Source organism: Oryzias melastigma, linkage group LG6, assembly GCF_002922805.2.
Source record: "Oryzias melastigma strain HK-1 linkage group LG6, ASM292280v2, whole genome shotgun sequence".
Lineage (NCBI taxonomy): Eukaryota > Metazoa > Chordata > Actinopteri > Beloniformes > Adrianichthyidae > Oryzias > Oryzias melastigma.
This window is the reverse complement of record NC_050517.1, coordinates 573516-584652: the sequence shown is the minus strand read 5'-3', so window position 1 is coordinate 584652 and position 11137 is coordinate 573516. Positions and strand designations below refer to the sequence as shown.

Sequence of the window (11137 nt, the reverse complement as noted above, 5' to 3'; positions counted from 1 at the left end):
AATAATTCATATAAAAGTACTAATACCAATAGACATAAGAATCAATGTAAAAACCCATATTACAAACTTAAAAATAGTGCAGTTCATGTCAGAAATGTTCGTAGTTCAATTTTATTTGTATTATCATTTACAGAAATTACAAATATTTCAACGCTCTGATTGTGATGGTTCTTGAACTGTTTTTTTAAAGTTGTGTGTTCCATTTCCATGACATTTCTTAAGGAGGCTGCACAAACAACAAGGGAACTAAGACACCCCTCCACTCCCTTTAAGATGCAGTTGCTTCTGTCAACAACCTTCCTAGAGCCCATACAACCCAAAGCCGGTATAACTCACCTGTCGGGCCAGAGTATTCCGAACAACGTGTTTACATGACACATTTCTGATCAGACGTTTATTCCGATTACTTGGGGACATGTAAACGTAGCTATTGTTACAGACCAGAGATTTGATGTTCTCTTCCTCAGAGTTTGTCTCCAGCAGCTGTCTGTTGTTAACACGTTAAGCTCTGATTGGTCAGGACTGGTCTCTGCTAACATTGATAAACCTTCACCTATGACTATTTCTGTACTGTGGCCTTCATGATGGAGACTGCAAAGTTCTTCCTGGGGTAGGACAGAAGAACCATCTCTAAAGCATTGTTTTAACTAAAAATATCAAAAGAAGAATTTTTTTTTCTAATGTTTTCTTCTTTGTAAATGTTTCAGGTTTTCCCTTTTTGTTGTGCTGGTTGTGCCATCATGTGGTTTTCCTGCCAAAGGTGATCTTTCATTCCCTTTTGCTGACACATCAACGTAGATGAATGTGTTGATCTTCTTCAGAACTTGTGCTCTTTCTGCTTTCAGGCTCCAAATCCACAGATCAGAGCAGTGGTGACCAACAAGCAGCAACTAGCTTTGCTTCCCACAGAGGAGCACAGATGAGGCGCTCTGCACCAGTGCATTACCGCTCTCATTCAAGCGGTGGCGTCTCTCAGCCAGTTCCAGTGTTTGTGCAGAATGTCCCTCAGGTTTATCCCATGGTTCCATCAGGCAGCAGCTTGAACTCTGCTGGGGCAGGATACCCTGTTGCTGTTCAGCCAGGATCTGCTGTTCCTGTGCTTTCCAGTGTTCCTGCAGCAGGAGTGTCTGAGGCAGTTCAGGTCCCTGTGCAGGGTCCTGGTTTCTCCCAGTTTGTTCAGACAGGCCCAGCAATGGTTGGCTCTGCTCCTGTGCTGGTGTTGCATGAAGGAGCTGGTTCCACACAGCCAGGACCTGCTCAAGCTAGTCTGCCAGGTGAGTCCTGTAAAAAGCTGCTGTGAATGTTATCCGTGAGTCTTGGCCGTCTTGACCAGTGTCTTGTTTGTTCAGAAACCAAGTGGGTTGTTGCTCCTCCATCTTTCTCTGAGCAAGCAGCAGCTGATTCCCAGGCTGTGGGCTCCAGTGACTTCCTGCCACCAGTCCCTCTCCCTCCACCTGGCCCTGTCCTCCAGTCCGGAGAGACTTCCAATATTGTGAAGGAAGCTGAACTCGGCAACTACCAGCAGCAGACGGAAGAGTTTGGTTACCCGGCTGAGGCGGTGCAGCCTGGATCTGCTTTCACCAGCGTGCTTGTTCCAGGCCAAGGACTTGGTGGCTTCTGGGGTTCTCCTTATCCTGGCTTTGACTACAGGCTCCTGTATGGTCTGTACCCTCCTGGCACCTACACCACCTTCAGCCAGAACCATGAGAAGGGCAAGGACTACTACCAATCCATCCACTACTTGAAGGAGCATGTTTCTGAAGACCAAGGTCCTCAACAGCAGCAGCTTCAGCAGAAGGTCTTCCATGGTCAAACCCAGAGGTCTTAAGGTTGGTTTTAAAAAAAGCCAATACAGAGAATTTGGTTGTATGTATATCAATCTAAGGGAAGTATTTTTCTTTTTTTCCTAGACATGGAGATGTGAGGGTTTTGAACAATAAAAATATTCTCTGAATTTTGTCTCCAAACATTTATTTCTTTCAAAGAATTTTAGGGATGCATTTCTGTATAGACAGTGTAAACCAGGGGTCTCAAACTCAATTCAGCCGGGGGCCGCTGGAGGCAGTCTGGGAGAGGCTGGGCCGCATCAGGATTTTCACAAGAAAATCTCTGAGAACATTAAAATGTTCATATCTTAACACAAAATGAGTTTAATTTAAAAATATCAATCATTAATAAACTGACCATACAGATGACTAAAGAAACCTCATTGACTAGAGCAGTGTTTCTCAAATGGTGGGGTGTGCCCCCCTCCGGGGGGTAATGTGAATTAAAAACATGCTTGTATTATGGATATTGTGCATAATCCTACATAGTGTTTAAATTATAGCAAAAACAACCTAAAAATCCATTTGGTAGCAGGTTCGCTGTTTTCAGTGAACCAATGAAAAGAACTGAACCTGAGAAGTTTTTCACTATGGAGGGAAACCAGGAAAGACTTTATTTTGTCTGAAAGTTTTGGAAGGATTCTTAAAAGAACAGAGTGGTGCACGCACACACCAGAATTCCTGGTGTCCATTTTTTTTTTTTTTTTTTAGCTTAAACACAAACTGTTCTGTGCAACAAATTGACACTATTGTGCAACTTTGAAATCAGTAAAACTGTCTTTGACAAGCATTGGCAACAACTGAATTATCTGTTAAATTTAATGTTAATGGTAAACATGATCAGCAGTGCCACTACTTGGTGCAGAATTGTTCTAAACAGAACAAATTAAGTGGCGACAGCTATCTACCTCCAAAAGAACGTCACTTCAAAGGATGATCATTTTTTACAGCCTCTGTCAAGTGTTACCTAATTTTTTTTTTGTGCATTTTTCCTACATTTGAAAAGGGCTAAGCATCCAAAAATGAAGGCTGATTTACTCAGACTGTCACTTGAAATTATTTTTCCAATCTATTTTCCATGTGGTCAGTCAGCAGTCAATAGGTAAAAACCTTAAACACAATGGAAATATTGTGATTTCTCCTCGGCCTTCAGCACCATCATCCCACAGACCCTGCTGCAGAAACTCCACCCTTGGCCTGAGCCCCACACTAGGGAACTGGGTTCTGGATTTCCTGACAAATAGACAACAGACTGTCAGGATCCACAACACCATCTCCTGTACCCTCAACCCGAGCACTGGCACACCCCAGGGCTGTGTGCGGAGCCCCCTCTTGTTCACTGACATATGACTGTTCGGTGAGACACCCCAGTTGCCATATAGTCAAGTTTGCAGATGACACAGCGGTAGTAGGATACATCAGCAACAACGATGAGTCTGACTACCCAGAGGAGGTGGAGATGTTGGTGCAATGGTGCAGTGAGAACAACATCTGCATCAACGTGAAGACCCGCTGGAGTCCCTGCTGGTCAGTCTTAGTGCAGCTGGAGAACCACACTAGCAATCCATGTAAATGTGGCAAACGGAACACGTTCTGTAGGAGATTGATTGACGAGTTCTACAGCCAATCAGGATTCAGAACAGTGTGCTGTGAATAAAATAAAAAATGCACTGAAAAAAACCCTGCTAGACTGCAAAGATGAACAGTACAGAGAGAAAAACACCAAATGTATCTTCAGTTGTGGGTTTTAGTGCAGCCTCTTTTAACCTCTACAGACCTGTAGAGATGAAAAGAGGTCTTAAGAGGGTAACATCACAGTCCAACCGTATTTCTTTCTGTCGTAAAAACATTCCTGATCTTTTAATTATTAATATTCAGTTTTAAATGAAAAATTATCTTTTTTAAAGACATATGTTCTGCACAGCGGCAGTAGCTCATTAGAAATACAATTCTGGGTTGTGGGCGGGACTGTTGGCACAGAGCAACCCCTCCCTATCGCTAAGAGCTCTGTCTGCCCACTCACACGCAAACTTACAGCTTCAAGCTAACATTAGCGGCACAAAAATAAAAAGCAATATTGGATCAAAGCAGCTGTAGAGTTTTGAGTATTTTAATTTGCAACAGCACGAGTGTCGAACGCTCATCATGTCTTACACATGTAAACAAACCCCTCTCCTTGGCTTGTTTATATTAAAAGTGGAGTCATCTGGACCCCACAAGACAGTGCACTGAACTTTTTTCATCAATGATCTTTGAGTTTCTCTAATGTCCATAGCAGACATAAAATCCTGTCCCCCTTTGTCCACATTTGTCATGGAAGGAATCACACTTCAATATATGGTTGGAGTCATCTGGACCCCAAAGAGAGCAGAAGTGTGAGCAGGCCAGGATGGGCACGGGGGAGGGGAGACTTTGGCCACGCCCATTTCAGAGTCTGCATCATTAGTCTGAACATTTTCAAGCATCCGGTTTTCTGATCCATTGTGATTAAATCAAGAAATACTCAGAAATGCAGTTTCAACCAAACATTTTTTCTATCGGTCGTCTGCTATGAGAAAAATGCTGCAAGAACATGTTAAAAACACAAAAAGACCATTTTCATTGGAGTGGGTCGTTAAGGTTAATTTTTATGGTCGTGGATGTTCAGATGTTACAGTTGGTGTGTTTATCCTAGAAAGGGAAGATGATAGTTCTCCCTGTGCAAATGGTTGTTTTTACAATTATATTGATTATGTTTATTCTCTTATCTAAATCTCTGAGTTGAAATTGTTTCCTCGTTCTTCTCTTTCTTCCCCCAGTATGACCAGGAGCTGTCTTCCCGTCAGTTCTGCGTGGAGCTGTCCCGTCAGACCAGCGAGGAGCGACCAGTTCCTCAGGTGGCGGAGAAACTCATCAATACTGTTTAGTTTAGATTGTGAATTATTTGAGTTACTGGAAAAATAAAAAAAGGAATAGGCTGGAATAAGCGTTTGCTTCTGCCTACCTTGTTTTCAAATGTGTATTTATTGAAATTGGTTTGTTACTTTTTTATTTATAAAAGATGATTGCATTGATTTTTTTAAAGACCTTTTTTGGAGCATTTTACATGTTTGAAATAAATCAGACATCTTATAACCATATCAGTATATTCTATGAATGTTAAGCCCACAATAAATGGTAAAATATGCCAAACCATGTGTACTGCATCATAGCTACGTTTGATATTTGCAGAAAAAAAAAAATGAAATCATTTGAGTATTCAGCGAGTTATCAGTGATTAAGTGCGAGAACTCTTGGTGGCGCCTGTCAAAACGATTACATCAAATGGAGAGGGCGACCGGTCCAAGAGCCCCGTGGCTCGTCAACGCCAATAGGGAGTAGAGGTCGATGTGTTACATGTACTCTATTGTATCTATGATTCACACTAGCACGTTCACAATTATGTAAAAAAGTTACGGTTTTAAAGTTTTAAAAATGTAGTTTCAGAGTGTCAATAAATGTTTATTCTGTTTGGCCCGCCACCTAAGGCGTCTTTTGGATTTTGGCCCTCATTGAGTTGGACACCCCTGCTTTAGGGAAATATATTTAAATGAGAATGAAAACACCAAGGCTGTATCTTAGGTTGCATATTCCCCCATTTCATCCAGACTGAAAACTTTAACAGCCTCACTTAAGCTTTTCTATTCATTTGGATTCTTTGTTTTGCCTCCTTTAGTCATTTTCTCTTGATTTGCATCACTGACGTTAAATCTGCTCAAAAAGCTGCAATGGATGAGCTAAAACCAGCAGCTGAACTGAAGAGTTTCTCTGTGATGATTTCAGGGAGTGTTCAAGGAAGGCTGCTGGACCTTAAGACATCTTCATAAGTTATTAAAGGCACCATCTGCTCTCAGTTTGCTTTATACGGGGAACAAATAAAGACATCGAGCTGAGACGGCGTGACACCAGCCGCAAGTTTAATATCAGATCAACAACAGTAGAAAAACAGAGGTGGAGCGACAGAGACAAAAACAGGAAACCCGCCATCGTCCTGCAGGCTCTTTAAAATGACTCCTCTGTACAGTATTTACACTAACTGACAGCAGCTCTGCCGTGCCCTCTGATTGTCTCTTCACAGGTGCAGGTTCTCGCTAAGGTCACAGCATGGGTCCCACGTGGCTGAAGCGAACACAATCAACAATCAGATGGTGGTGTGCCTTGAAGCCGCTCTGCTCTCAGAGACAGCGGCCCGGAGCTGCAGACACACGAACCCCACAGCACCAAAGGTGGCTCCGCCCAGCCTATTCACCGCCACGGAGGACGACTGTGGCTGCAGGTAGAGATATCCAACTACAGCAAACACCACCGAGCTGAGGACCCGTGGTCCCGTCACATGACTCTGATGGGCGGAGACCTGCAGGAGTCCGGGACAGAGACGCATCCATGAATCTGCAGGAAGCTACAGCAGCACTGGTGATCTGAATTTCTAAAAATGCAGTCCAGCCACAATAACTATGTTTTTCACAAGAAAAATACTCATTCTGAAAAACTGTAAGGAAATAATAATAACAAGTTTCAAAATCCCAACACGGGTTTATCCGGCAGGGGATAAGATTAAATTCACAGATCGAACCACGATTCTTACTGTTTATTTCAGGAGTGTTTAAAGTCAGGCCTCGAGGGCCGGCCACCTGCTGGTTTTCCAGAAACCCTTATCTGCTGCTGATTACCTGGATCAGGTGTGTTTCAATGGCTGGTTGATTGGAAAACATGTAGGACACCGGCCCTCGAGGACTGACTTTGGACACCCCTGGTTTATTATGTGATGTTTAAATGTTTGCTACATGCTTACGTTTTACAAGAGATATGAAAATTAAAATAATACGTATTCAGTCAGCATAATTCCTACTTTAGAGCAGGAGATCAAAATCTCAAAATCAACAAAACAGATTAAAAAAAAAATCAATAAATTATATTTACCACTTAAAACAACACTATAAAGTTTTTCTGTCAACTTCCTGGTTAACCTCAGCAGTATTCAAATTGTTGACTTTATTTAAAACAAAATCAATTTTTCAGAACTTATTAGAGTAAAGTGAACTTCAGCCTCACGATTTGTATCTAGTAAAAACCCAGCAGGCCAAAGGCAGCAGGTGTTCAGATGTCCAGGTGTGCGAGACTCACCGCTCTCACCTCCGTGCAGGAGGATACATGGACGGGCTGGACGTCTGCTGACCGGCCACGATGGCCGAAGAAGACAAGCCTGGAAGAAACGACAGGCTGTTAGAAACCGTCCTCCTCAGAAACGGGCCAAAGAAACAGAAAAACAGGGGAGTTCTGAAGCTGCCCTGATTCCCCTGAACCAGCAGATGGAGACAAACATTATCAGGAGTTTGAGACATTTTGAATCTTTGCAGCTAGTGAGATGGATCAAGAGCCAAAAGCTTTTTTTTCTGTAAACTGCTGCAGAGCAGTAAAGTAGAGACCCACATTTACCTGAAAACAAAGCTAATAAAACATTTTGGATTTTTTCTCATTTACCATTAGGAAACGCCTAAATAATGTCTAAATAATTCCCACGCATATTATTATCCAAATGTGTCACAAAATAAATAAAAAAATCACGGCAATAGCTTAATGTGAAAGTGTTTTGTTCTCCCCCAGCCTTTCTGCAGCAATGGAATATTCCAGCAACAGCAAGCTGACAGAGACTTTTCAATGACATACACATAAACAAAAAAACAGTAAGATGAAGCGTTGTAATTTTAAAAAGAAAAAGGTACTGAAAAAGCAAGACCTTCCTAAAGTGCAGGAAGAGAAAACAAGAATAAGAGCAAAATAATTAAATGCTATGAAATAAAAAAGTTATGAAGACAAACTACATAAATTAAAGGTTAAAATTTCTCAAGAATTAAATTGTAGAATTATGAAGAAAAAAAAAATCAAAATTGTTTCATTAAATCAGAACTTTATTTTGAAAAACATTTCCATGTAAAATTTTCAACTTTTCAAGTTATGAACGTATTATTTTGTTTTTGTGAAATGCTGACTTTTTTCTTATAATTTATTGACTTTATTCTTACTTATTTACATTATTTCATGGTGGCCTAAATACTCCATCACAAGAAAAGGACAATGATCATTTTGAGAATAGTGAAATAGTGAAATTGTTTTAAGTATTTTTGGGTCTGCAGTGCTCAGGAGTCCCATAAACGCAAAGACGCAATTTGTGTGTACTTTTTTAAGATTTGTGTGTATAGTTAGTTTCAAGCTGTTGTAATTTTAACCCATGGAGACCCATGTTTCTTTAAAAATAAAATTATGTGGAAAATATCACAAACCAAGGTGAGCACAGAAAACATTTCTGATATTTTTCTGTTACACTGATGGGTTCTCATGGGTTAAGTTGTTCCTTTGTAAATTGTATTTTTTTTTATTTCATAATTTTTGCACAAAATGTTTTGTATGAGTTACAAATCAACAATTACACATGCACGAATCAGGGGTGAGTGTATTTTCTCTCCATAAAAGAGCAGGTGAAACAGTTGCCGTGGAAACGAGAGTTCACGTTGTACATCTCTCCTGGTGGAGTTCAGGTGTGAGACTCACCTGAGGAGTAGGACAGGTCATACTGACCCGACAGCAGAGGGTACCCCACATGATGATGTGGGGGCAGGAGGCGCTGCGATGGGGACGATCGAGGTCGGCCGGCGTCTCTTTCTCGCTCGTGGGGGCCCTTTTGGTCCTGCGTGGAGGGGGACTTGCTTTTGTACTGGCTGGCATGCTGCTGCAGCAGGTCGAGAGCTTTGGCCTCGCTGGACGGCTTCAGCGCCGGACTGGACCGGGACGACTTCTCTCCATCCTCCCCCACTGCCGCCTTCCCCCCGTAAGAGAAAGCGTAGCCGGCGGGTAGGTACGCGTCTGAGAACAGAGCATTCAGAGGTTCATCTCAGACAGGCATCAACACTGCTCTTCAGACCTCCAACACACACTCCGCGGCTGACAGAGGTCAGTAAAGGTCTCACCTGGGTAGTTCTGCATCATGACTGACGGCATGCCTCTGAAGCCGGGGTGGCTGGGCTCGTAGCCCTGGCTGTAGGCGTACGGCCCCTGCAGGTAGGGCATGTAGGCCTGGTGCTGGGACAGCGGCGAGGGGAACTGCATGTGGGGGAAGCGCATCTCCCTCCCTCTGTCCTGGTGCTCCTCAGGGAGCGGCTGTGCCCTGCCGTCTGCCCCCTCCTTCCCCGCCTCCTTCTGGACGCTCTCGCTGGGCCGCTGCCTCTCCTCCCTCCCCCTCCGCTCCCTCTCCTCCTTCCACCGCTCTTCTTCCTGAGCTTTCAGCGCCTCGGAGTATTTGCTGGGGTAAACGTAGGACCACAACCGGGAGTCTGCTTCCTGCTGGACAGAAAAGTCACAATCACTTTCAGTCTCACCTGGACCTCCCTGACGTCTTACCTGTCTTGCAGATCTCCTACAAGCTTCACTGCCACTCATGAATTCTTCCAACTAAACCACAACTTCCACCAAACTCTTCTCTGGAGTGATGCCGCCTTTACACCAGACGTAATTCACACGTCAAAATGTACATCAAATGACTTACTTTCAACGCCCGTCAAATTCCCTGCTGGACGTTTGTCCAAAAATGTGTTTTTAAACCTGATGCTGCAGATAAGTGTGGTTGGAGCTAACGCCAACAATTATTTTAGTCTGATCGCCACATAGAGTGGTGGCTGTGTGTACCTCACTTACAAGTCATAGAGACACGGATGATGTTGAGAGATCAGGTTTATGTATTTTTAAAAAAAGTGCTACAAAAGCCTCAGTAATCACGTCTCCATGTTTGGATTCATGAGATCATTCAGAGACTCTCCCAGTATGGAGAGCTTCACCATCTACTGCAGGAGCTGTGACTGTTTTTAACTGTCTCTCTGTAACCCACGTTGATGACTTGCTGTTGGACTCCACCCGCTGATCACGTCATCAACACGTCAAGTGCCGAAGCTGAGGTTCTGATTGGATACCGTGACCCGTCTCCTGCTCCACAGGAACCCTGATCGCATTTGGATATCAGCTCTACATTAAAACTGGGGCGAATCCTGGTTACGGAAAGTGCTTTTATACTAAAAAAAAAAAAAACTTTTCAGTGATTATTTTTTAAGTCTTGACACTTAAAATTAAATAAATGCGTATTTTAACATATTCCAGGCAGCTACAGTGTTTCTTTTTAGCGTGCAGTGATATCCGTGTGTGTGTATGTGGGGGTGGGGGGATTAGGGAAAACGGTCATTCATGCGATTACAGAGATTAATGGTTAAATTCTTAACAGATCAAAAACCATTTCTTACTTAACAAGTGACATTATTTATTCAGTATTTGAAATGATTCAAAGACGTACGCATTAACTCTGCAGACATTTTCTGTCTCTATTTTTCCGCTGCAGCTGTGTTGCTTTTCTTGCGGAAAAAGTGCTTGTAGTCGGCGTATGCTTGCAGAAATTGATCAATTTCTGTCGCCGGAAGTACGAAACAGGTGTTTATTCCCGTTGCCATGGTGAATCGTACTGTCTTTGCTCCATTGATCAGGGCTTTTAATGGTCGCAACGCTCACACCTGATTCTGGTTCTGACAACTTCAAGTTGATTAAATCAAACTTTTTCAGCTGCTCTGAAATCGAAAATTCTGTCTGAGAATTCTGAGTCCACGGACTCTGAGTTCAGGTTTGAACTCTAAATTTGTTGAACCTGCTTCTTGAAACGGGCCCCTGATGCTTTTATAAAATAAACCTGATATCTTAACATCTTCCGTGTCTTTTATGCATTAGAAGAGTTTTACAGTTCTTGTTCCCATGTACCGATGAGGCTAAAACCACGATGGTAGCTCCGCCCACGGGAGCGTCTAATTTATTTATGCACATTTTTGAACAACCATTGAGCATCGAGCTAAACATGCATTGAAAAAGAGGCATCTGACGCACATTTGAGGCATGAATGGAGATTGGTGTAATTGCAGCATTATGTCAGGCTTTGGGGATTTGTTTAGAAGCGTTGCATTTTTCTATCAAAAGTGTGACTTAGGCCGGACTTAAATTCTTCCCCTAACCCTACGGCTTCTCCCTACCCCTCTAATTGTAGGAGCTAACGCATAGTGATGCACAGAACTATTCATTAATTAATTAATTTTCTAACCTGGGCTGCTGGAGTCTAACCCAGCTAATCTTGAAGGCAGGATACACCCTGGACAGGTCGCCAGTCTGTCGCAGGGCCTCAATCACACACCCATACACACTTAGCGGCAATTTAAAGTAACCAATTAACCTAGGAAGCTGGAGAAAACCAATGCATACACGGGGAGAAC

General features: G+C 42.8%; 2 protein-coding genes across 5 annotated transcripts in view; one reads left to right on the top strand and one right to left on the bottom strand.

Moving 5' to 3' along the window:
- Nucleotides 1-1954, top strand: part of LOC112152940 — a gene marked incomplete at its 5' end in the record, with an annotated part of 3750 nt that extends 1796 nt beyond the window's left edge. The window contains 4 exon segments of one of the 2 annotated variants that reach the window (XM_024282815.1): nt 708-760; nt 846-1274; nt 1350-1829; nt 1911-1954. In XM_024282815.1, coding sequence (XP_024138583.1) covers nt 708-760; nt 846-1274; nt 1350-1828 — 961 coding nt within the window. In that variant the 3' untranslated portion in view covers nt 1829; nt 1911-1954. 2 annotated transcript variants of the gene reach the window in all.
- A 3780-nt stretch (nt 1955-5734) lies between these two features.
- The window catches only part of LOC112152436 (zinc finger protein 609), a 20948-nt gene continuing 15545 nt past the window's right edge, over nt 5735-11137 (bottom strand). For 2 of the 3 annotated variants that reach the window (XM_024282023.2, XM_024282024.2), the window contains exons 7-10: nt 8810-9182; nt 8394-8705; nt 6969-7047; nt 5735-6198 (exon numbers count right to left, since the gene is read on the bottom strand). In XM_024282023.2, coding sequence (XP_024137791.1) covers nt 6974-7047; nt 8394-8705; nt 8810-9182 — 759 coding nt within the window. In that variant the 3' untranslated portion in view covers nt 5735-6198; nt 6969-6973. The remainder of the gene's footprint in view (nt 6199-6968; nt 7048-8393; nt 8706-8809; nt 9183-11137) is intronic. The other variant, XM_024282025.2, reaches the window with a different exon arrangement.